General features: G+C 34.6%; 2 protein-coding genes and 1 long non-coding RNA gene across 10 annotated transcripts in view; 2 read left to right on the plus strand and 1 right to left on the minus strand.

Annotated features, from left to right (window-relative positions):
• LOC129788248 (uncharacterized) overlaps positions 1-2,264 on the plus strand; it is a 48,012-nt gene extending 45,748 nt beyond the window's left edge. For both annotated transcript variants that reach the window (XM_055824275.1, XM_055824276.1), the window contains exons 15-17: positions 20-571; positions 646-828; positions 898-2,264. In XM_055824275.1, the coding sequence (XP_055680250.1) occupies positions 20-571; positions 646-828; positions 898-1,012 (850 nt within the window). In that variant the 3' untranslated portion in view covers positions 1,013-2,264. The remainder of the gene's footprint in view (positions 1-19; positions 572-645; positions 829-897) is intronic.
• LOC129789278 (homeobox protein DTH-1) overlaps positions 2,250-27,216 on the minus strand; it is a 57,078-nt gene continuing 32,111 nt past the window's right edge. For all 7 annotated transcript variants that reach the window (XM_055825995.1, XM_055825956.1, XM_055825946.1 and 4 more), the window contains exon 6: positions 2,250-3,664. In XM_055825995.1, coding sequence (XP_055681970.1) covers positions 3,164-3,664 — 501 coding nt within the window. In that variant the 3' untranslated portion in view covers positions 2,250-3,163. The remainder of the gene's footprint in view (positions 3,665-27,216) is intronic.
• On the plus strand, positions 20,466-21,216 carry LOC129790615 (uncharacterized). Its single transcript, XR_008750582.1, has 2 exons — positions 20,466-20,598; positions 20,706-21,216. It is a non-coding gene; the product is annotated as an uncharacterized LOC129790615 (long non-coding RNA).

Below are 27,216 nucleotides of genomic sequence, written 5' to 3' on the forward strand. Positions count from 1 at the left end.
TTTGTTATGCTCTATGAAGATCCAACTCTGTTTCGCCACGTCGTCGGAAGCCAGCTGGTCTGCCTGATCCGCGAGAATTGTGTGAGACAAAGGCCTCCCATGAGTGTCTCACGTACCTCATCCAGAACTACCGCACGGTCTTTACGTTTTCTAATGAGAAGATGCAACGGTGCAAATTTAGCCATTTCGATGAGTCTCGTCCTGTTACACTGAATACCCTTGGTGAGGACATTCAGCTACACGATTGGCGTGGGTATCTCTATGAGTGCACCACAGCTGCCATGAAGGAGGGCAGGGAAAAGTCACGTGGATGGATTTCATCACCATCATTGGATCCTCATGTGGACATTGCGTACAAAAAGATCGGCGATGGGCATCCGTTGAGGCTCTGGAAGTGCACTGTGGAGGTGGAGGCACCACCAACGGAAGTACTTCATCATATTGTTAAGGAACGACACTTGTGGGACACTGACCTCCTCAAGTGGCGTGTTATTGAGCAGTTGGATGAGAAGTCGGAGATCTTCCAGTATGTCTGTGGGGGGCAATCCATTACAGACTATTGCGTAGTTAGGTTTGTGACTAATTGAATTTATTAATTTTTTAAGAGTTTTTTTTTTTAATAATTTTTTGCTTAAATTCATACAGATCGTGGAATACTGAACTTCCACGGGGCGCCTGTGTAATTGTGGAGACATCCGTTGAGCACCAGGATGCAACTCTCCTCCTCCTAGGTGGGGTACGAGGTGTTGTATTGGCTTCGCGCTACCTAATTGAACCATGCGGCAGCGGAAAGTCACGGATTGTCCATTTGGCACGTGTGGATGCAAAGTAATATACATGAGATTAATGGAAGTTTTGTTCGTCCACCACAACTAAATCTTTTCCTTCTCCCTCCAGGGGACGCACACCCGAGTGGTACAACAAGAGTTATGGTCACATTTGCAGTCACTATCTGAGCGCCATTCGGAACTTCTTCAAACATGTGACTCAGGGACCAGAGAGTAAGGTATGAGAATCACTGCAACCGCCCAAGGCGTCCTAAAAACAAAGCTCATCATCACTCGAGGACGGTGTCCAAGTGCCAAAATAATGGTTTCTCACCGAATTAAAACTCCATTCAAAAGATGAAAAAAATAGCTTTTGAGGACATTTCTCGTCCTACGGTGGGTCAGTCATTTTCATGTAGGTTCTTTTGTTTAGGCTCTGATGCTGTGGCATTTAACATTTAGCTACCATGTGAAATTTGGAAATAAGCTGACTTTTTTTCAGAACATTAAAATCTATTTTGATTAAATAAATGTTTAAAAAATCCCTTTTTTATCAAATTAATTGAAAGTTCCAAAATTCAATAAAAAAAAACTCATATTTTGACAAAGAACCTACAAAATAATATTTTTAACTATCTTTATCTTATATATATTTTTTTAATATAGAGTTATCTCTTGAGAACTTCAGTATTTCATTGATAAAAAAAATGAGAAAATAATAAAGCAATACTCAGTTCTTTTGCTTATTTTTTTTCAATTTGAAAAAGAAAGAAAAATAGTTTTGGTTTCTATCGCGTTTTTTTGTACTAGTCACTTGTAGTTGTAAAAAATTGTAAATGTGAAAAAAAGAAAATATATTACTGTTGATACATATCCTTATTGAAAAAAGAAAATATAAAAAATGTAACTCCTTTTTCGTGTAAAAAAAAGATATAAAATCCAAAGAATGTTCTATATACAAAATGTATCAAAAAAATGAAGAGTTTAAAAACAAAATGTAACAGTGTAATGTTAGGCGAATTAGGGTCCAAATATTAATCAATATTCTATATATTGAAAAAAATGTTGTCTAATATACCATATTGTCTATTGAGATATACATACAACATACCCATTGTTCATAATGTATAGATGGGGTGCTATTGAGAAGAAGAAAAAGAATTTATTGATATTTTTGATGAATCGTAGTTTTGTCTAAAACAAATTGCTTATCCAGCTAGTTCCACAATTATGATGGAAAATTTCTTATATTACAGTGAAACCTTTTTTCTTTTTTATTGGAAAAGTATTAAGAGTAAAACATGAAATCAGACAGAAAGGTAATTAACTTTATTACTTTTTTTTGTAACACTGTATTTTCAGATAAGAAATTGAATATTTTGAGGCAAAATAAAAGAAGGATCAGAGATATATTGGATGGCATTTTGGACATGTTGTATTTAAAAAAAAATGAAAATGTGAAAAAAAATAAAGAAAAGTATGTTTATAGAGATGAAATTTTATTTTTTTTCTTCATTTTATGGTTAAATTCATTTTTGCTCATCTCCTGAAAATTTGGCACAACTTTTTCCAATTACACGTGCACATGTGTTTCAATTGTAAGTACTAAGAGAGCTTCTCCAGTAAAATTTTCTTTATGATCTCATTCTAATTTTAACTTAACATTTATACTTCTTTTTTTTACTTTCAAGATTTTTTTTACCAGCTGTGAATTAAAATTTTAAGAGAAACTTTATTATGGCAAATAAGTTCACAGGATGTTTGACTATAGGATTTCAGCTTTTTTTCTTCTTTAATAATTCAGGTTTTTGAGATTCTTATTACCTATTTTACACACTCACTTCTCGTTACTAATTGCCTTCGTTCCAATCTTTCCCGCGACATTTTTTTTTTTTTTTGATAGAAAAATAATTCATTTTCCTTAAATTTCGATAAATTTGTGATATCCCCTTAATTTTCTACACAGAAGAAAAACATAATTTTCTTTTTAGAAGGAGTAAAACGTATTTTTCCATATAGCTACGTTTGCAATGATTCTTCATTTTTTATCCAACTAAATTCTCAAAATATCAACATTGTTCTTTTTTCAAATTCATCGCTTTTTGAAAATTTTGGCCATTAGTTAATTAGGTTAATTTTTTTCTCGGTTAAACTTCGTTGCATTGCACTCTTTACATTAAAATTATAATTATAGTTTCTTGTTCTTAATATGCCTTCTAATTACAGATAGTCATTTCTTTTCTTTTCTTTTTCATCTTTTATATTGATAGAACGTGGGATCAAGTCACTGTCCTCTAAAATCTACACTGTCTCTATATGCTAATAAATTAAATTCGTATACTGAAAGTGATCGGACAGTGTCCGAATTCAAGTCCAAAAATCATCAAGAATCCTCTCTATGGCCTCTGTGGCTGCGGTAGTCGCGTCATGCCGACCGAAACAATCGGAACAGCAGCACCAGATTTGAATACTGAGATCTTTGATGCTGCAAGTCGTGCCTCAACGTCGTGATCTGCCAGAATGTTGGCCATTCGTCCCGATGACGAATGCAACTTCTTGGGTTCACTGGGCACGATGTCCAGATCAATTGATGGCACCTTCGTCGTCTCCTTATTTGGGAGTCCAAATTTATGGTGATTCTGTCGTGCTTTTGAACTATTGTGCTTTGCTGTTAACTTCGCATTCAGCTCAGCTGCAACAGTTACTGCCTTCGGGGTTGCAGCATGTTTCGCTGCAATTGGACTCGGGGATGTTGAACTTGGGGGTGGGCTATCGATGTTTGATACCCTGGAGTCACCAGACTTTGCTGGAGTATTCTTATGCTCAGCCACTTCCGAATTTGACACATTGTCCTGCTTCTTCCACTTGGTTCGTCTATTCTGGAACCAGATTTTTACCTAAAAAGAATTCATTGGGAAAGTTATGGTTAAAAGAAAAGTTTTGCTAAACGGAATGGTAATAAAATTAATTTTAAAACAAAAGTTTCTCCTCCTATATCTTTGTAATCTTTTATACGTTCTAATTGATATATAACCGGGTATGTGTTTTTGACTACAGGATAATCTGATAAGGAACCTGAAGGACTTTAATCACGATTTTTGAACCAATTTTGAAATGAAAAACTAAATTTCTTGTATTCCCTTATTAAATAGCAATAAAATGATATGAATTCTATTTTTTCGGTTAACAAAATTATTCCTTAACTCTAATTTTTGAATTTTATAGTTATATTATTTTTTTTAGCAAATCATCAATCAGTAAAAAATACATTCATTATTAAAATAGACTAAACTTAAAATAATATGAAATAGTCTGCAAAAATATTGCATTTTCGACTGAATGCGCTTTTATTTTTATTAAATATAATTTAAAAAAAAAAGAATAAATTAACTAGTGCAGAAAGACAAATTATTTACTAAACAAATTTTATGATCAAAAATAATACATAATTATCATTATTATTTATTACTTTTTTTTTTGAAAATTGTTTTAAAATATTTTCCATAAATTTATCAACCGACAAAAGAGCAAAAAAAAAATTTAAATTAGTTGTTTATATTTATTATTTTTTTAATCAAACAATAAATCATGTGCAAAGTGTCAATAAATATTCCTCAATCTCTTGCATGATTTCACTTATAAAATGAATAACTCGGAAACAATTCATTAAGCGCAAGCACTAAAGCGCTAAATTGGATAAATGGAAAAGTTGCAAAAAATGAGAACATAAAACAGCAAAAGGCGCGCTAAAAGCAAGCGATTATTTGTTATCATTAATTAATTGGAATACAATTGCTCCACAGCTTGACATTAAACTTGCATGATTTTGCCATTTTTTTTTCGTTCACTCCCAACTCAACCTTTTCCTCTCTGCCTGGGTAAAATGTGCAGAAATGTGGTGGAATAGAGAGAATTAAAAAAAAATGAAAGAGGGAACAATATAAAGCTATGATACGACCAGAAACATGAGTCAGTATACAGCAACATATTGAAAATTGGTAGTCCAGAAGCGCACCATGTTCCCGAATGTTGTGTAGTTTGCACATTACACACGTTTAAATAATATCGCAAGAGAGGAGCACCCGGGACTCCGACACCTAATATGCCGCCGAGGAGTACATAGAAAATGCATTAGCGTGATTTCATTGCCGCACTCTTGTCCAGCCCGAGTGTCCGTTTATGGCATTTATACGCGAATTAATTTCCGATTCGGATTCATTAAATTTACCCACACCACATGCACAAAACCCAAAGGGGGGGACGGGTGTAGGGTGGTGGAGAGTCTTTGCAGAGTGGGAATTTCATATATGAACAATTTACTAGCTACGGGCAATATTGTTCGCTTTTCTCCTCCATCCTCTGTTTTTCATTCATATTATGTGTGTACATATGTTACAAAAATTCAATACAGACAATTTGTGAGAATAGCACTTGGTTTTTCTTTTTTTTTTTTCAACTAAAAGAGAGAAATGGGAAAAGAGGATGAAACCGCATATGTGTTCCCTACGGATCTAGCAGCAGTTCATGTGAAAATATTCACTATTGCAGTAATTGCATTCTTAACACGACATGAAAATTCAGTGTCCTTTTTGCTTACATTTGAACCTGAAACTACCATTTTGGGGCACATCTCGCAAGTCAGAGTGGTTGCACCACGAATATGCGAACAAGTCAACAAATATTATTGCACGAAAAGGGCTTGAGAAAATCATGAATTCACAGAGAATTCTGCACAATGTAATTCAATTTGTTTTAATTTGGTATAAACAAAAATGCGGAAATATTTTATCTTCTTCATAGAAAATCTTTTTTTTTTTTTTAATTATTGAAAATTCTTGAATTTTTGGAAAATTGGGGGTGCATTAAAAAGGACTTCTAAAAATACTTTTCACTACATTTTGAGATTTATTCTATTAAAAATCTTTTTTTTCTCACAAGCTAGATATAAGATTTTGATATTTTGTGTTTTCAAATTTATTATTGTCTTTATAAAAAAAAAATTATTCTAGATGAAAAGAAGACTTTAGGACTTCTTGTAAAGTTTTTTAGAATATTGGTTGAGAAATGGCTTTCTTTAGACAATTTTAAAGTCAGAGTTTGAGAAACCTACAAAAAATTTCCTCAGTATCTCAGATTTTTGAGAATATGAAAAAAAAATTATAAAACTATTAAAGAAAAGAATCGACTCCAATTATCCTGTTTTGTTTCAAGCATGTTTAATTGATTTATTTTTAGTCTTCAGAAATTTTTTAAGCATGCTGAACATAATATAATAAATAGCCATAAGTTGATACAGATTATTTTAATTTTAGTAAAGTACTTAACTAAATTAACCTCTATATATGTAGGTATATTATTTTGTGCTAGGGATACAGTGCACATTTATGTACTAGATTTATCCTTGAATATATTGAATTTACAGGAAAATGTAGATAAATTATTTATTTTGTAGTTGTTGATAAAACAGAAAATTCACATTCCACCATATCCTCGACCATACCCCCTACAAAACAGCACCTTTAGAGTAATTTACAATGTGCGAAGACCGCACTAATTTGTTGCAGACTCTCCGGGTCCAGCAAATTCCAAAAGACAGGATGCTTTTGGGTCCTTAATAGACTCAGAGCTATATGTGGTGAATATATAGTTAAATATGAATATTGACTTGTGTGTATCGTTAGCACGGAAACTAGAATATTGTGTTTATTGATTTTATGATTTGTGTCGCTTTTAAACGACCCTTTTAGCCCATCGCATTTTCTCATACACTCTCCTTTCCACCCTTGCTCACTCAATGGCTGTACTACACCGAGGCAGTGGGTGCCGTATTATACTACATATACATTATTGCCATCATTGCTGATGCTGCTGGAAATTGGAGGAGATGGATCACCCTCTTCTACATAACAATCATGAGCGCATAACGTTCAATTGCCATGAATGTTATATACGATGGAGTGAGCGACTCACTCCTTCGTCGTGGGTGCCTATCAATCTCCCAAAAGACTAGGAGGGCTGTTAGTTAAACGGTATACAGCGTTTGGATGAAAATCATTTTATATGACATATCTTGTTTTGAAAATGTATAAAATTTATATTCTTCCAATACATAAGACACACACACATACTCCAAAATCAATTTGAATTTGCACAGACAATGGCAGGCAATTATTTATACCCCCATATATATTTAGGGGATTGAATTTGACAATTATTCCATGAAACGATTTATTTCAGTATCATTATTATTGATAGAAACATTTTGTTCGATTATGGGAAATCTCTGTATTTGTTTGTTTTATTTAAAAGGAAAATTTTTGATCTATTGATCTAAAACAACAGAATTTTCGTCATAAATCAACATTACATATTTGAGAAAGGACTTTATAATTTTCTTAAGTTATGTTAATGTCTTCATTCATTAGACCATAAAATATTATATTATTAATCATAATAAAATAAAGGTTCAGTTTTATTCACAAAAAGTAAATGAAAATTAATTTATCCCTGATTTGATCGTTTCGATTCGATTTTAATCATTTAATAAATAAAAAAAAATCTTTTGAACAAATCAACCTTTTTACTGACCAAAAATCTAAATCACGAAGAGTTTTTTTTTCTTGGCTCTCGAGTTTAGACTTTAAAACGCTTCGAAATGAATCAATTTAAAATGGTCCCCCCTGTTTGGGATGACTTTGGAGGCACGTCGGGAGAGGCTTAACAAATACAATGATGGAGTGTGTCCGGATAAGGGGAAAAAGCAAAATATCGCTTAATGTTTTACTTCCATGATTGTTCTCATGAATAATAAATAAATATTCGTATAATGTGAAATAGTACAATAAAACATCAACAAATCATTTCAGTGTTGTGACAATGACGTCGTCGTCAATAAAATGCATTTCAAACATTTAAAAACTATAAATCATCAATTCTTCTGAGTGATTAATTGAACGAGTATTCAAAATTCATTGTGGTACGGATATTCATCAATGGATAGATGGTTATTGGTTTTGCCAGAACTGACATCTGTCATATTCATAGCAATAATAACGTAGGCACATCAACAAAATGCATTATATATTGATAAAGCCTACATAATACACCATGCTAGATTTTTTTTCATAAATCATTTACTGCACGTTCTCTAGTCTAATCTACTGTTTCAAATATTGAACTGAATTGTATCTCTAAAAGGCAGATTTTTGTTAAAGAAAAATTTGCATAAAGAAATTGATGCTTAAAATATTTAATTATGTTTCAAATTTCTTATCTCGATAATATTATTTTGGAATTTTATCGTGTTAAAATAATATGATGAACCCCAAATTTATTTTTTTAAGTTCCTATTAATTTGAAAAATTCTTTAATCAATTACTCCTTTCGCTAAGACAAGATTAGCAACAAAAGTAATAGAAAATCCTTCGAAGATATCCTAATTTAAGCGGATCTTTTAAACAATAATATGTTGGTATATTAGAAAGCTAATATATAGAAACTATAGAGACAGTAGCTCGAATATATTGACAGAATGGTAAATGCATTGTCTGCACTCCCATGCCGCGACTGATGTTGGATGAAATTAATTTATTGGTCTCAGTTGATCAAAATGATATTTATTTGATGTCAGCCCAATCGATTTATTCAGTGTATTTAAGGGCAATGGACTTGCTGATGTGGAGTTTGATTCAGACTCTCTCACTGTACAATATGTTATTACGTCGTTTTGTCCATTCAATGGATTCAATGTGTTATGTGTATATATGGATATCGTACAAAAGGTTAAACAGATCAATATTTAACTTGTCGTAGTCTTATATGCCTTAATGGTTAAATTGAAGCTAAGTGGTAGATAAAAAAAATATTCTTTCACTCCATGCACAATTATCTGCGCTTCAGGGGGCCGAAAGAATCGAATTTCAGATGACAGTCCCGCCACTTGTGTGTGCTTTTCTAAATCCACCATTATGTTAATGTTCATCGATGAAATATTCAGTGAAGAAGAAACCCGTCGGTCAGTGAGAATTTGACCTTCTGCCGAATATCCTATCAACTCCAATTTATACAATCATTTAACATGTATCCATCAGCTACTGGTTTTAGTTTACACTGTAAAACTGACCATGCCACATTTCAAGTTAATTTGTTGTTAAGTATGAATATTTATATATATCGAATAGAACTATCAAAATCCAAATGAGGAGAAACCAATAAAAATCATTTGGCTTTAAATTGCTTCGGAGAGATGTGTTGCCTTTATCTCAATCGAGCTGAGCTTCAATGAATTCCTCACTTAAGCACCACCGCTAAATGCTTAGCGAAGAAGTCAACAAAACTTATACCAAAAGATTATTCAATAGGTGTAAATTATACACATTGATTGGTTAGGTATAAAACATAAAAAAAACTCCTATTTTAATAATATTTCAAAAATAAATATTTTTATCATTCCTTTTAAATTAATTAATTAATTTTTTATTTCTTATATAAAATGAAGGCAAAATAATATTAATATTCTTACAGTTATATGAAAAATTATGTTTTTATTACACACAAAACTTCCTTCAAATGTGTCACATCCGAGAAAGAGGTGTCGATTAAAAGAATTGAGGCGAAGGAGTGGTACAGACTGACGATAAATTGGTCTATGGTTCAGATACATAATACCACATATTTTATATACTTAAATATGTACAGATATACATAAAGTGAGCCTCTGATGAATAATCAGTATAATGTTTCAAGGCATGGAAAAAACAGGCAGAGAGAAAACACTAAAACGCTTAAACTGAAGCGTTGATTCGGTAGCCGTATTTCTTTATCTTAATTGTTAATTGACCACTAAAAGCTTGTTTGGCCGCACTTTTTTATAAAAATATATACAGCCACCGCACAGTGGGGCCGATTCCAAAAAGCTCTGTCGAAATTGGACATAATTCGATATCTTCGCTCCTAGAAAAGATAGAAGGCTGAAATTTGGACACAAGGTACAGATAATATTGCCCTATCGAATGGTGGTACACTCGACCTTGAAAATTCAAAATGGCGGCCGTCGCCATATTGAATTTTATGTATTACGCGGTTTTTCCTCAATATCTCGCCTTCTGCAAAACGTAGAGGGCTCAAATTTGGAAAATATGAATAAATAGTGATTTTTAATCTTTTAGTGTATCACTTGACCTTGAAAACAATATGGCGGCCGAAGCCGCCGCCATTCAAAACGGTTTTTCCGCAATATCTCGCCTTCTACAAAACGTAGAGGGCTCAAATTTGGAAAATATGAATAAATAGTGATTTTTAGTCTTTTAGTGTATCTCCTGACCTTGAAAACAATATGGCGGCCGAAGCCGCCGCCATTCAGAACGGTTTTTCCGCAATATCTCGCCTTCTACAAAACGTAGAGGGCTCAAATTTGGAAAATATGAATAAATAGTGATTTTTAATCTTTTAGTGTATCTCCTGACCTTGAAAACAATATGGCGGCCGAAGCCGCCGCCATTCAGAACGGTTTTTCCGCAATATCTCGCCTTCTACAAAACGTAGAGGGCTCAAATTTGGAAAATATGAATAAATAGTGATTTTTAGTCTTTTAGTGTATCTCCTGACCTTGAAAACAATATGGCGGCCGAAGCCGCCGCCATTCAGAACAGTTTTTCCGCAATATCTCGCCTTCTGCAAAACGTAGAGGGCTCAAATTTGGAAAATATGAATACATAGTGATTTTTAGTCTTTTAGTGAATCTCCTGACCTTGAAAACAATATGGCGGCCGCAGCCGCCGCCATTCAGAACGGTTTTTCCGCAATATCTCGCCTTCTGCAAAACGTAGAGGGCTCAAATTTGGAAAATATGAATAAATAGTGATTTTTAATCTTTTAGTGTATCTCCTGACCTTGAAAACAATATGGCGGCCGAAGCCGCCGCCATTCAGAACGGTTTTTCCGCAATATCTCGCCTTCTACAAAACGTAGAGGGCTCAAATTTGGAAAATATGAATAAATAGTGATTTTTAGTCTTTTAGTGTATCTCCTGACCTTGAAAACAATATGGCGGCCGAAGCCGCCGCCATTCAGAACAGTTTTTCCGCAATATCTCGCCTTCTGCAAAACGTAGAGGGCTCAAATTTGGAAAATATGAATACATAGTGATTTTTAGTCTTTTAGTGTATCTCCTGACCTTGAAAACAATATGGCGGCCGCAGCCGCCGCCATTCAGAACGGTTTTTCCGCAATATCTCGCCTTCTGCAAAACGTAGAGGGCTCAAATTTGGAAAATATGAATAAATAGTGATTTTTAGTCTTTTAGTGTATCTCCTGACCTTAAAAACAATATGGCGGCCGAAGCCGCCGCCATTCAGAACGGTTTTTCCGCAATATCTCGCCTTCTGCAAAACGTAGAGGGCTCAAATTTGGAAAATATGAATAAATAGTGATTTTTAGTCTTTTAGTGTATCTCCTGACCTTAAAAACAATATGGCGGCCGAAGCCGCCGCCATTCAGAACAGTTTTTCCGCAATATCTCGCCTTCTGCAAAACGTAGAGGGCTCAAATTTGGAAAATATGAATAAATAGTGATTTTTAGTCTTTTAGTGTATCTCCTGACCTTGAAAACAATATGGCGGCCGAAGCCGCCGCCATTCAGAACGGTTTTCCGCAATATCTCGCCTTCTACAAAACGTAGAGGGCTCAAATTTGGAAAATATGAATAAATAGTGATTTTTAGTCTTTTAGTGTATCTCCTGACCTTGAAAACAATATGGCGGCCGAAGCCGCCGCCATTCAGAACAGTTTTTCCGCAATATCTCGCCTTCTGCAAAACGTAGAGGGCTCAAATTTGGAAAATATGAATAAATAGTGATTTTTAGTCTTTTAGTGTATCTCCTGACCTTGAAAACAATATGGCGGCCGAAGCCGCCGCCATTCAGAACAGTTTTTCCGCAATATCTCGCCTTCTGCAAAACGTAGAGGGCTCAAATTTGGAAAATATGAATACATAGTGATTTTTAGTCTTTTAGTGTATCTCCTGACCTTGAAAACAATATGGCGGCCGCAGCCGCCGCCATTCAGAACGGTTTTTCCGCAATATCTCGCCTTCTGCAAAACGTAGAGGGCTCAAATTTGGAAAATATGAATAAATAGTGATTTTTAGTCTTTTAGTGTATCTCCTGACCTTAAAAACAATATGGCGGCCGAAGCCGCCGCCATTCAGAACAGTTTTTCCGCAATATCTCGCCTTCTGCAAAACGTAGAGGGCTCAAATTTGGAAAATATGAATAAATAGTGATTTTTAGTCTTTTAGTGTATCTCCTGACCTTGAAAACAATATGGCGGCCGAAGCCGCCGCCATTCAGAACGGTTTTTCCACAATATCTCGCCTTCTACAAAACGTATAGGGCTCAAATTTGGAAGAAATGTATAATTAGTGAGTGTATTTCGAATTATGTCATATGACCTTAAAAATTTTGTATTAATTTCTTTTAATAAAACAAAAATATTATCAAGCCCGTTGGGCCCACTCAAAAAACATAAACGACATTTTTCTTATTTATTTTAATAAAAAAATATTGTTAACCTCTTAGCTCTCTCGCAAAAGAATTCACGACTTTTTACTCATTTGCTTAAAAGTGTTTTTCTTCTAATTTCGATAAATTTGGAATCTCTTGAAATGTTTTTTTTTTTAAATTTTTTATTATTAATTTTTTAATTTTTATTTTTTTGAAAGTGTTTTTCTTCTAATTTCAATAAATTTGGTATCTCTTGAAATGTTTTTTTTTTAAATTTTTAATTTATTTTTTCTTTTTTATTTTTTTATTTATTTTTTGAAAGTGTTTTTCTTCTGATTTCGATTTTGGTATCGAAATGTTTTTTTTTTTTAATTTTTTATTTATTATTTTATTTTATTTATTTTTTTTTTTGAAAGGGTTTTTCTTCTGATTTCGATAAATTTGGTATCTCTTGAAAAGTTTTTTTTTTAATTTTTAATTTTTTATTATTTTTTTTTATTCTTTTATATTTTTTTTTAAAGGATTTTAGTCCAAAATAATAAAACATAATAATTTAAAAATTTAAAATTTCTTTTATTAAAAAAATATTAAAATAAAAAAAACAAAAAAAAACTACTGACTTGCTAAAAAAAATTTCAATTAAAAATAATATAAGAATATTTTTTAAATTATTATCTTAAAAATAATTTTTCTTTTTTGCAAGGCAGCTCCGCGTCTAAGAATTTTTTTTCCTATGAATTTTTAAAAATATTTTTTTAGAAAAACATATCGTAAAACTTTAAAATCATGAACTCAATCTTTTTTTAAATAGATTAGCTAAAAAAATGTATTTCTTTTATTAAAAAAACACACTTAGACGCGAAGCGACTTCGCAAAAAATCACAATATTCTCTTTAAAGAATCATTCTAATGCTTGAAGAAAAAATTCATTTGTCTACTGAACGTTTTTCACGTGTATCATATGCAATACGCTTCTCAGATTCACTCAAATGCACGAAGAAAAAAATTAATGTGCTACTGAACGTTTTTCACGTGTATCATATGCAATACGCTGCTCAGATTCACTCAAATGCACGAAGAAAAAAATTAATGTGTTTTACGGTTAACCATTTTTCAAAGATACTTTTCCCTGCTTTTCTATGCAGGATTAGTTTGATTGAAGAAAAAAATTAAAGTGCTACTGAACGCTTTTCACGTGTATCATATACTATACCTTTCTCAGGCACTCTTAAATGTATGAAGAAAAAATCAATATTATTTACGATCAACCATTTTTCAAAGATACTTTTTCCTGCTACTCTATGCAGGATTAGTTTGATTGAAGAAAAAAATTAAAGTGCTACTGAACGCTTTTCACGTGTATCATATGCAATACGCTGCTCAGATTCACTCAAATGCACGAAGAAAAAAATTAATGTGTTTTACGGTTAACCATTTTTCAAAGATACTTTTCCCTGCTTTTCTATGCAATTTAGAGGATTAGTTTGATTGAAGAAAAAAATTAAAGTGCTACTGAACGCTTTTCACGTGTATCATATACTATACCTTTCTCAGGCACTCTTAAATGTATGAAGAAAAAATCAATATTATTTACGATCAACCATTTTTCAAAGATACTTTTTCCTGCTACTCTATGCAGGATTAGTTTGATTGAAGAAAAAAATTAAAGTGCTACTGAACGCTTTTCACGTGTATCATATGCTATACCTTTCTCAGGCACTCTTAAATGCATGAAGAAAAAATTATTATTATTTACGATCAACCATTTTTCAAAGATACTTTTTCCTGCTACTCTATGCAGGATTAGTTTGATTGAAGAAAAAAATTAAAGTGCTACTGAACGCTTTTCACGTGTATCATATGCTATACCTTTCTCAGGCACTCTTAAATGCATGAAGAAAAAATTATTATTATTTACGATCAACCATTTTTCAAAGATACTTTTTCCTGCTACTCTATGCAGGATTAGTTTGATTGAAGAAAAAAATTAAAGTGCTACTGAACGCTTTTCACGTGTATCATATACTATACCTTTCTCAGGCACTCTTAAATGTATGAAGAAAAAATCAATATTATTTACGATCAACCATTTTTCAAAGATACTTTTTCCTGCTACTCTATGCAGGATTAGTTTGATTGAAGAAAAAAATTAAAGTGCTACTGAACGCTTTTCACGTGTATCATATGCTATACCTTTCTCAGGCACTCTTAAATGCATGAAGAAAAAATTATTATTATTTACGATCAACCATTTTTCAAAGATACTTTTTCCTGCTACTCTATGCAGGATTAGTTTGATTGAAGAAAAAAATTAAAGTGCTACTGAACGCTTTTCACGTGTATCATATGCTATACCTTTCTCAGGCACTCTTAAATGCATGAAGAAAAAATTATTATTATTTACGATCAACCATTTTTCAAAGATACTTTTTCCTGCTACTCTATGCAGGATTAGTTTGATTGAAGAAAAAAATTAAAGTGCTACTGAACGCTTTTCACGTGTATCATATGCTATACCTTTCTCAGGCACTCTTAAATGCATGAAGAAAAAATTATTATTATTTACGATCAACCATTTTTCAAAGATACTTTTTCCTGCTACTCTATGCAGGATTAGTTTGATTGAAGAAAAAAATTAAAGTGCTACTGAACGCTTTTCACGTGTATCATATGCAAAAATAAATCTTTGTGTTACAATAACTAATTAGGGAATAAATTAATAAGAAAAGGATTAATTAAATTATAATTAGAATACATAGACGAAGGCGGGAAACTATGTTTCGAATGAAGGATTTTTTGTTTTACCCACATTTGCTTTATAGATTTGGTAATGTAGCTTACATTTGTATAATTTGGCGCATAGAAAAATCTCCCCCTCCCTCCCCTGAGTACACAATCACCCACAATTTTGATTTGGGGATATTTAGCAATTATTAACGCTAACATTTGCGAAAGTTTCCGCTACATGGAGTTTTTATAAGTTTGCTAAAATCGCGAATTAACTTTTGCAATTTTGATTAAAGGTTTTGTATTGACCACACACAAGAAAAATTCCCCTAATTCCCTTGTGTACGACTTTTTGCGCATAAAACGTATTAGTTTAACCCTTTTGTTGATTTAAGATGTCGTTTAGAAGTTATTAAAAATATAAAAATGTTCCATGATAACCTGAAGATGGTTAATCCCCCTTTTCTACTTTAGTTTTGAAGAAAAGGTTTGATCGCGGTTGTGACCGCTTGGCTTAATGGATGTGTTGGTTGAGATGAGAGTTGTGTATTATGTGTCTTTGACTTAATAACACGAGACACGTTAGAGAGCTGCTTTGGGTTCGCAGTAACTCTGTTGTTAGATTGGATTTGGTAATGGTCAAATCTAACTATTCTAAAGGCAGTCGCTATTTCATAGTGACTACCTAAAAAGTGTGCTTGGTTTTGAGTCAAGTAGTGATGGTGTTTTGAGAAGTTACCTCCGTGGCCATAATAGTGGTCATGGAGGTATTTTTTTTCATCTTTCTCAAATGCTCCCCTTGTTAGGTGCGTAAAATGAGAAGATATATATGTGTGTGATGCAATAGGGTGTCAAATGTGTGAGTGGCTGCCCATACCGTCTCGCACAAAAGACGTATCCCTATCTCGGTTTTTGACCCAATAATGTTGTTAAAGCAGCAGTATAATGATCCACGTTATATGTGGGTCATTATTTTAAAACAGCTGTTCGCGAAATTCCCCGAACCTTCTCAACTGTTTCCTTTGTCAAACGCTACTATCCCTAGCTGACAAAAAATTCCTCTGCAACTGCTATTACCTCATAGTTCCTGTTGACACTCTACAACTAAATTCTTCAGCTTCCAGCCACTATTGAGTTCCGCTTCCATTGATGTTACTGCTTCTCGACAACTTCCAGCTGTCGAATTTCTAATTCGTAATTTATCCACTATGTCTCGATGTATTCAGCTCAATGGACATTACTGACTCCACGAGCTCTAATATGTCTCTTTTGCCCTTAGAAATCTTCTAGAACCTCAATTTATAGATCTACCTCATGTAATTATTGTCAAATTCTCTAGCGATAGCCACAGTTACGCTATTGTCAATCTTATCCACTGCGTACTTTGATATCATCTACAAGGGCTGCCACTGTAACGCCAGTGCCAACCATACTTAGAATTCTTTGACATCCTCTTCTACACGTTTGACGCTATGCTAAACTTCAGGCTCCACTTCCCAACCTGCAAGATCTTCTTACTGCAACATTATTTGGAGCGATCCCGCCGAATCGCTACTCGGGAGGTCTACTCACCGACCCTTAACATCTTCCTAAAGGCTTCATATGAATCGCAGCATACTTTACCATCGGATTTATTTTCTATTTGCATCAGCCTACGAATGCAAATCTGCTTAATTGCCTTACACGCCTCCTGTCTGAACCCTACGGGAAATCTTGCAACTCGTGTCACAAATGCTACTTCCATCCGGATCTGTGACTTAACACCTTGTCATTTAATTACCTTCAACTACGGTTTTCTTCACTGAATGTTTCTTACGATCAACGAGATGCTAATTCTGCCTTTGTAACTTGTCTTTACCTTAGCCTCTTTTTAGATTTGCTTCGACACCAATATCGGCCATTCCGTTCAATCTGAACTCGCTGAATATGTATATAATTAACTCGAGCAATACTATAATCGACTGATTCCTTCTTCCGATCAGAACATAAATTCTGCTGACATTCGCACTTCTACAATCACCGGACTCCCTGACTGCGTCAGCCAAATTCGGTGAGGCAAACGCTACCACAACTTCTGACAAGAATTCTTGATCACGTGAGCAACTCGTATCACGTCCACTTTAAAGAAAGGTGACACTGCTTAAACTTGATCAAGCCTATCCAGGAATTCATTAAGTTCATAGCTTTCTCATTTCGATGGTAGAACATTCAAATGACTATAACAGCTTTCATTCTTCCACTGCGGCTTCATTCCTTTCTCCGAATACCTCTATTAATTGCTACAACTCCTCCAATAACAGTTCACACTGCGTCTCTACTGGCTAAAGCTTATTCATAACACGATCATCAGCTGTTCTCAGACAACCTGGAGAGCTTCATCTCCTCATTAGACAGACAATGGAGATTTTCGTATATCCACCCGGAACATCCCATTCCTATTCTATTCTAACCCGTGGGGCTTTTGAGATTAATCAAGAATCACCCTTGGCACGTACGACTCTTCCAAGCACTTTATCCCTTTCGTACTGCCATTATCCAGTTCCTTTAGTGAATCAACATCTACGTATGTATCCTTCATGACCGTCCCTTGTCCCCCCGTGGGCGCATCTGCATATCCCTTTGCGACTCTCCTTACTTCTCCCTCGTTGGGAACTTGTCCCCAATGAAACTTTCATCAGGACATTTTCAAAACAACACCATCGACCTTAAATTTAATAGTCACTCGTGACATTAGATCTCTAATCGTCGATTGCGAGGCTGATCAAGTCAGAGTATGAGCCAGAAAGTGCAGAACCTGAACCTTGTTTGCGAAATCTTATGCAGACGGGACACCTTAAACATCTGCACTTGTTCAACAATCAACATATATCGAGTGTATCCTTCTCTGGATCATATGTCTTTCAATAGAACACGACTAATATGCTCTTTTTATTTCGGACACCACGATGCAGTACTTTTACTATAATTTACCTTCTTGGTTTCCATGAAAAGTAACACTCTCTGTGTTGCCAATGCTTCGACTCTTTCATTCGATTCTGAATTCAATCTATCCTTTAATGTGTCAAATGTCCCCTCATGCAGTTAGTAGACTGCAAGAGCACTTGAAAACCCGAAGGATATCTATTAAACCTTTGACGAGTGAGCTTCGAGGCCCACATGAAACCTTCACAACGACCAACCTATGATCGCTGTTTTCAGCTACAACTTATGGTCAGTACTAAGACCAATCAACTTGATGTACCAAACTGCAATTGCACTGAAACGATCCTCTTGGCTAGCACAGAGACCCTCTATTGCTCTGAAACGAAGCCACTTTTCCATACGTTCTTTCAAACCGACGTTCAATCAGTTGTCCATTTCTTGATTTGAAAGGAAACACTAAACAAATAAGTTTCCAAGGAAACTTCATGACCTTTAAACTCTTTCCCAGTCCCACAGGACACATTGTGGCCAGTACATAGGCCCTCAAATATATTGCTGAAGGTATTATGAATAAAAAACGAAAGCCCTCAATAATCCATCATTGAGAAAGCAATTTCCCAAAGAAATACGATGACCAGCAATTAAGTCCTTTATATTTCCATAATGAATAAATGTGTTCTCAAAGGAAACATCCTGCTCAGCACGACGCCCTTTAAATGTCCGGAACTACGGACAGATTGTACGGTTAGCAATAAACCACCTTAAATGTTCAACACTATTAACATTTCGTTCCCGAAGGAACTATTTGTATGCTTCGTAGACCTTCGAATAATCTTTTTTCAACATCAAAGACTAGTCGAAACCTTCAACCTTCGTAGGACATATTATGGCCAGCGCTTAGGCCTGTTGATGTCCAGCATCGATGACAGATGACAGTTTGTTCCCGGAGGAACTGGTTTGGCCTGCACCATAGCCTTTAAAAATGTCCAGAACTGAGGACAGTCTATTCAAACCCTTGTTTTTTTTTTTTTTTTTTTTTTTTTTTAAACCCTTTTTGGCCTGCACGTTGGCCGCTTGAATTTGTCCAGCACTTAGGACAACCTTTAAACATTTTTTTTTTTTTAAACCCTTTTTGGCCTGCACGTTGGCCGCTTGAGTTTGTCCAGCACTTAGGACAAACTATTATAACCTTTATTGGCCTGCACGTTGGCCCCATGAGTTTGTCCAGTACTTAGGACAAACTATTATAACCTTTATTGGCCTGCACGTTGGCCCCATGAGTTTGTCCAGCACTTAGGACAAACTATTATAACCTTTATTGGCCTGCACGTTGGCCCCATGAGTTTGTCCAGTACTTAGGACAAACTATTATAACCTTTATTGGCCTGCACGTTGGCCCCATGAGTTTGTCCAGTACTTAGGACAAACTATTATAACCTTTATTGGCCTGCACGTTGGCCCCATGAGTTTGTCCAGTACTTAGGACAAACTATTATAACCTTTATTGGCCTGCACGTTGGCCCCATGAGTTTGTCCAGTACTTAGGACAAACTATTATAACCTTTATTGGCCTGCACGTTGGCCCCATGAGTTTGTCCAGTACTTAGGACAAACTATTATAACCTTTATTGGCCTGCACGTTGGCCCCATGAGTTTGTCCAGTACTTAGGACAAACTATTATAACCTTTATTGGCCTGCACGTTGGCCCCATGAGTTTGTCCAGTACTTAGGACAAACTATTATAACCTTTATTGGCCTGCACATGCAATTAATAATAAATGCATCTAAATTATTTCAACATTTGTGCCTAAATTAAGGCATCCTTTCCAATAATTCAAACTCTGGCTGTAAAATCGGTTATTTTACACAATTTTTACTTTACTTTTTATGGGTGACGTCCCCTATTAATTTTTTACTTCACTGACAAAAAAGGTGAAGTCCCCTATTTTGTTCCTCCGTGTCAAATTTGCAACATAAATTGATGCCAAATTTGTCACTTTGGAGTCTTTTACTCCTAATTGTACTCACAGATTTACCATATCACTCTCCGGGAGTGACACACTTTCTTATTTGCGGCCCCACAGCCGCTCCGAGGACCCATTGTGGAATTTTTCTTGGAATCGAACTGCAATTCTACGAATCATGAAGACGCCATTTGATTTTTCTTAATCAAATTTTCTTCCTCAATTCTCCCCCCAATTGCAGCCGATTCCAAGCACCATCACTTCACTGCACTTCCATAGGTCCTGGTTCTTGCGAAGGACCATAAATGTTCGCGAAATTCCCCGAATTATACGCGATAAATTACACTTTATTACGGAGCAGGCACGTTTGCATCCGTATTCCTTGCCTTCCAAAACCGATCTGTCATTTTTGCCGCCAAATCATTCTTTTTTCCCTACATTCTCTATTTTCACCACACGAATTCACCACTTCGATTGCGCGCCAAATTCAAATATTATTTTATTTCATAAGTTTTCCGAACACTTAATGTTTGTTTATTCTTTATTATAATTTAGAATTAAATTTTTTTTCTCGCAAGTTCAACAATCTTTGGCTGGAGCACTTCAGAGAAATTGTATTAGAGATTTGGGGAAAACTGATGAAATGTGCATTGTTCATTGCTCGTATTCGTACTATGGATTCGTTGACGAAAATTTCAAGATCACTAAAAAAACATGTAAGATCTATCCCTTTTCTTTTATTCACTTTACAAGACACATAAAACTCTCTCAAAATTACCATTAAAAGATTTTTTTAATTATTTAATTTTTTTCTTTCTCAAAGATTCAAAAATTCGGAAATATCCTAGTTACATTCGGTGCTGTTCCTAAAAAAGATAAAAAGAAACTCTTAGAGCACATTCAGACTTGCGCAGATTCTGCAAATGCTGATCAACCACAAACTAGAACTGAAAAATGTAGAAAAATAATAATGTACTATCGCTGTGTTGTGGATAAAAAAAATATTATCTTCTAATAGTTATGCTGATGCAATGATTAAATTTGATAGAACCATTGACGTATGAAGCAAAGATAAATTTAAAAAAAAAAAACATCAAGATTATGTTGGAAAGAAAAAGATAAAAAAAATTGTGCTAATCAAATTGAATTAACGCTTAATGCTAATTAAAAAAAAAAGAAAAAAATAAATTGAAAAATAGTACCTACATAGTGGATGGGAAAAAATTTTCTTGGAATAACAATTCCAATGCATTAAAATCCAGTATCCACCATATAGTGATGGGATAGTCAATGTATAATGTAAGGAATAAAATAAAATAAATGGCAACATCTTATTTCTTCTTACTCTCTGCACAATTTTGCAAGAAAAAAAGAACTTAACAAGCTTACCATTGGCATTGAACGCAAGGAGGGATTATAGTTGATAATGTTTCACCTCAGTGCATCGTCCTCCATGTGGGGATGCGAGAGAATAAGGAGAGGAAATCAATGCATGATGCTAAACGGAAATTAATTAAATGTGCGCAATTTCCTGGGATGTCGCGCCTCAGGAGGAAAAACTCGTTCTATGGCAACATCAACTTCCTCCTGGTGCCTGCATCTTCTTCCACTCGCTCAGTACGAGGAGTCACAAAGAGAAAAATGCTAATTTTACTTAAGTAAATATTTATTCTCGATTTATCGTACACCTGAATAATTTTGCTGTGCTTGGAGTGTGCAAAAAAAAATGTGGCAAAAAGTGAAGATTCTGTGTGACACTGTTTTTTTCAGCTCTCACGCCAATGAAAGTCTCACAGGTGATTTTTTGGGAAATTTTTGTGTACACAATGAAGAAATTCCAGAGTCTAGGTCATGACGTAACGCCGTGGTGTGACTAAGAAAAATTGGGTTGTTTTGTGCGTGAAGAGTTGTCAGACATGTTTTGTTCACTGATTAAATTTATTCTTGCATGAGTTTAAATTAATTTTTCCTTTACATGTTTTACATATTAAATGTGGGTATCTTTTACTTTTTTGTTGCAATTTTCATTCTAGGAAATAACCAGAAATTCTAATCATAAAATTAAATTTAGTTTTAACTAATTTGTCTGAAAATCAAATTATTTCTTCAACAGTTTTTTTGTCATACATATTCTATCAAGTCAGGCACCCATCCTTTCCTCAATATGTGGTTAAATTACTCAACATTCGGAAAAAGAAACAAAAAAAAATTAAACGTTTTCTCATCTTTACCCGCTTTGTTGCTTTAAATCTGCTGAAGATCTGTGTGAGATATCACATTTAAAAGCAATTAATTCTTTTTGGCGAATAGCTCATTTTCTTAGCATTCGCAACCATCGTACCCCAGGTCTCGCTGGCTGTTTTGGGAACATTTCGAGCCGACAATCAATTTTGGAGGAACATTTTCGACCTCGACACCCTGAATGGTGGTCCAATTAATCACACCGTGAACATCTCCTTAATGTTTTCGTTCATTTGTCAACTGTTCTGCTTTGAGAATCTCCATCCAGCAGCGTCGGGAAGTAATACACCTTCTAGCCTTGAATTGAGTATATAGAGTTCAATTAAATCACCTGGATATGCGGAGTAATTCTTCGGATTCTGATACTCTTTCGTCACCGCAATTTTGAGTTGTGTGAATGAAAAAAATCGGCTAGATGTGAGGAAATAATTGGTGGTTTGGTGAGGTCATTTAGGCACCTGCCATTGCGGATGATGATGAATGATGGGTTGCCACCACAGCGCGAGGATGCGCTAGATTGTTTTTTTTCTACTATCATTTACAATCCTGCTCTTACAGCATCTAAATGGATGCTGTTATTAATAATCCTGGAGGGTCGCCCATTTTTTTGTCTCAACCCTTCTTGTATTAGATTCTCCTACAAAATGCTAAAAATAAACCAAAGGTGATCTTCTTGTCGTGGCGGCGGTTCCGACTGAGCGAATTCCTCCTTCACGGACTTAGCTTAGCTTACCTCTCTTTACCTGTGTGTCCGATGTGGATGGATTAGAAAAATATTTTGGGCGGTTTCTTGGACTTGATCTCAAACGCAAAATGGCATTTCCATAATTCCCTCGCTTTGGGTTTCCGTGGGGAGCTGTATGCAGGGAGGTGAATATCGCCATGATTGTGCGGAATGCTATATAGCGGGTGGGGGTGAAGGATTCCAGGCATGGGACATGGGCACAAATGGCAAAAGAGGCAGAGAGTGAGATACTCAGGATGAGAGCGCACATAAAACACAGTGTGGAAGAGACAAGAAGAACAGCCGCAAGGTCAGACTAACATGATCATTCCTGGGTGCTTCAAGGCCTCAAACTCTACGTCTCTGCGGTCCCGCCATCACCCCGCTATCGCTTAGTTTGAGCACCTGAATTACATATGGGCGAGGATGCCCATAAAATCTCGTGTAGATCTCAAAATGAAATCATTGGAAAACTGTTAAAGTTGGACCAAAAGAGCACACAACACCACCAAGATGAGACTCTTTTGTGTTCAACGTCTTTTTTTTCTCTTAGCTGGTTGTTGTTTCATTCTCTCCTCTGCACTCCCATTTTCAATATGTAGGTACTTTGCCTCGCACCGTGCGGCACTCAACATGATCTCTTGGCATCATTTACCACAATCATCCCATATAGTATTTCAATCAATGGTTTGTGCTAATATTCTAAAAATAAAATCATGATTGTTATGCCATTTTTGCAAAACACATTATTACACATCGCTTCTAATTGTCCTCCGGAGCTATGTACCAGCTTTTTTGTGCCCTACGCATGTCAGATAGCTTTTTGTCCATCAATCTCCGCACATGGAGCTTTTGCCGGCAATCTGTCTCATTAAATCGTTTCTATAATTTGTATTGATCACCGCAATGACTGACTTTTATGACGATTCAAATGAATTCATGTTCCTTCGAAATTATGTTTTTTTTTCTACGATTTTGATTGGATTTTGTAATGCTGAGAGTGGTTAGATAAAGTATTGTGTCTCAAGTATTGATTTAGAAGACATTGTTACAGACAGGGGCGTAGTCAGAAATATAAGTACATTCTTGGGGGTGCTTTAAGAAATTATTTAAAGGATGCTAAAAATATTTCTAAAAGAATGATTTTATTAGTCGAGGTTTATAAATATTGAGATAGTTACTTAAACCGTATTACCTCTTTTTAGAATTCAAATGAATGAAAAAACTTTTTTTAATGCATTTTTTGTCTAAAATTAATTTCTTTCGTCTTCTAAAGAAAAAAATAATATAGCTGTGTGAAATTTTACAGGGTGTTTAGACACCCAAACATACTCCTTATAACTACGCCCCTGGCTATACAGAACAAAAAAAATTGCTAATATGTAAACACTTATTAAGTACATGCTTGTTCATTTCAAAAGATTTCAAATGATATTAATGAGTGGCTTTAGCATTAGAATCATTAGAATGTTTTTCAAAAAGTTTTGTGCAAAAAGGAGTCTATTCACTTTAATTTTTTTTTGCAACAAAACAAAAAATTCTTTCTAAGCTCAGAAATGTAAAAAAAACTTATTTTTCACCGGAATAAGCTAGAATTTCAGTTAGATTAAAAAAATGTTTTTCACTCTGGTTTTCCCGGTTTATTATCATAGAATGACGTTATGCTAATAAAATTAAACAAAAGTAAGTAGATTCTTTAAGTTAAATTAAAGATCAGCAATAGATGGTCTTAAAATAATTCTTGAAATTTTTCCACGCAGTTTCCCTATCCTTTCGCAATTTAGTTTGGTAACATCAGCATAGAAGACATTCTAAATACATCTTCGCAAACTTTTAATGATGTTCTAACCATATTCTCTCTTTGAGAAACAAATTTGTCACACTTTACTCAAGATGTTCTAATCTAAATCTCAGATTTACAACCGCAAATTGCCGGAGAGACCATAAAATTTCTTCTCGACAACACGAAAAAAAGAGTGGTTTTTGATTACCTTAAAAGCAATCCTCGGCACTGGGAGACGGAGCTTTTGCACATTTGGTGCTTCGCATCGCAAATTGGATTGTGATGAAACGGGCGAAAATTTGTGGAATGGCGGTGATTCTTGATTTTTCGACAACAACTCTATTACACGTCATTAATCACCATCAGTTGTTTTTTGGCGTAACACACGCAGAGTGATCTTCACAGATCATACAAAAAAAAATCTATTCACAATTTCCTCAAAAGGCAACCCGGAAGGGACATATAGGGGAGTGAGGGGGGGCAAAAGGATCGTCATAGAAAAAATATATCGGGCCAATCAGAAGCTCATTAGAGGATGATGAAAAAGAAATATTAATAGAAATATTATATTTTCGAACAGTGCCTATTAAGTCATCTCTCTTTGCTGTATGGTGCGATGTATACCTACCATGTCTTGGGGAGTAAGTTATGGGATCAAAGCTCTTTCATTAGAGGCCTTTTATTGTATGGAATTGACTTCAATTAGTTGATCTGATGAAATGATTGCGCTGGAAGCATGATGGGGCTCAATGTGGCTTCCTTCGCCTAACACGAGCTACAAATCCATCTGTGTGTGAGAGACTTTGATGGCGGATAGATGGATGATGTGAAATGGAGAATGGCTTTTTTCCTCCATCGCACTGATGATGAGCAATATTTTAAGGTATAACTCTTAAGAATAAAATGCAATGATACGTTTTATCATAATTATTCTTTTCTACCTTTCTTCGCTCAATTCTACGGCGCATGGGAGAAGGTAATATTGTGTGTAATACCTTTTTTTCTGCAGTTGCCTTACGGGCAATAGATCAGCGATGATCATCTTCATGTTGAGCAAATGAAGATGGAATTTCAACATCAACAAATTGACGAATGATGCCAATTAATTTTTCAAACTCATCTCCAATTTTAGCGGGTGAAATATTGTGTGACAAAAATTTCATTTTGACGCCGCATAAAAACAATAGAATAAATTTCTTTTTAAAGATATTTTATTGATTAATTTTTAGTTGAATTCTCTTTTGGGAAATTACTTTTTGTTTTTGTTATTTCGTTTTTTTTTTAAATTAAAAATTGTTCATTATTGGCTAAATTTCACTGTATTGATATTTTCAGGGATATTAGCATTGTTCTTATTGAAAAATAATATTCTTTTTGAAATAAGATTTTTTTATAAGATCAAATTCAAAGTTTTTGTGTTCTAATTGAATATTTTTTTAAAGATCTTTTTTTTATTTTAAAGATGTATCTCCTGCTTGATTCCTTTATTTCATCCCTCCTTTTCCTAATTTCAATTTTTTAATATAATTTTTCTTATCTATTATTGTAGTAACTTATCTTTGTTTTTGAGTGGTTTATGGTGCTTCTTTAAGCTGATTTTCCTCGAAGAAATCGCCAAAAATTCTCTCAAAAATCCAAATTTTTCGGAGTAGTTATTTAAAGTTCTTTTTTTGGAGGTTTTATCACTTACCGCATCGCATAGGGAGAGTTCTTCTGGGTTTCATTTCAATATTTTTATATATTTTTGCTTCTTTGGCTACACAGAGATTCAATCAAAGTACTTTTCACGGCATAAAAAACTTTTTTTTACCAAAAATATCAATTAGAACGTTAAAACAAACCAATACCAATGACCTTGCTAATGAAGATTGAAGATGATCAAAAAAATCCTTCTTATTTTTTTTTTAAACAATTCCTGAATACCCGCCCACAATCGTCTTTTATTCATCTTTTATTTTTGAAATTTCCAAGAATGCTTTGAACACAAATTTCTTGCTTCGGTAAGTCCATCACACTTGCCCTTGCAGAAAATCACACCTGAAGCTAATGCGCGAATATTTGTTGTTTTGTTGTTTACATGTGATAAAAAGTGAATGCTGCTGGAAACTAAATAAATAGCCGTGACTTCATCTTGGTAGCATTTTATCAGTCACATTGTGCTTAGTTTATTGCGGTGGATGACGTCTTCTGCGAGGAATCGAGGAAATATCTTCAAATGGATGCTTTTTGGGAAGAGTGAAGCATCAATAGATTGGACGGGATGGGAGTCAGAGACACTCTATTGAATTTTAAAAGGTTTTTTTGTTTTTTTTTTTAAGTGGCAAAAATTGAAAGAATATTTAATTGTAGATTAATTCCATATAATGGTGTGTAGTCAGAGAGACCTTGCTCCAGGTCAGGGGGAATCAATGATGTGTGTTTAGTATTTATTTTTAGATGGATGAGGGGATGCTGTGAAGTAATCTAAGAGATGAAGAACAATGAACATGGTACAATATTGATTGTGCGGAGCTTAGATGCGGTAATGTGTGAAAGTTAAGCCGTGTCGATGTTTCCTGGTTAATCATCTCCAATGGGTAATTTCTT

This window comes from Lutzomyia longipalpis, chromosome 1 (genome assembly GCF_024334085.1).
Source record: "Lutzomyia longipalpis isolate SR_M1_2022 chromosome 1, ASM2433408v1".
Classification (NCBI taxonomy): domain Eukaryota; kingdom Metazoa; phylum Arthropoda; class Insecta; order Diptera; family Psychodidae; genus Lutzomyia; species Lutzomyia longipalpis.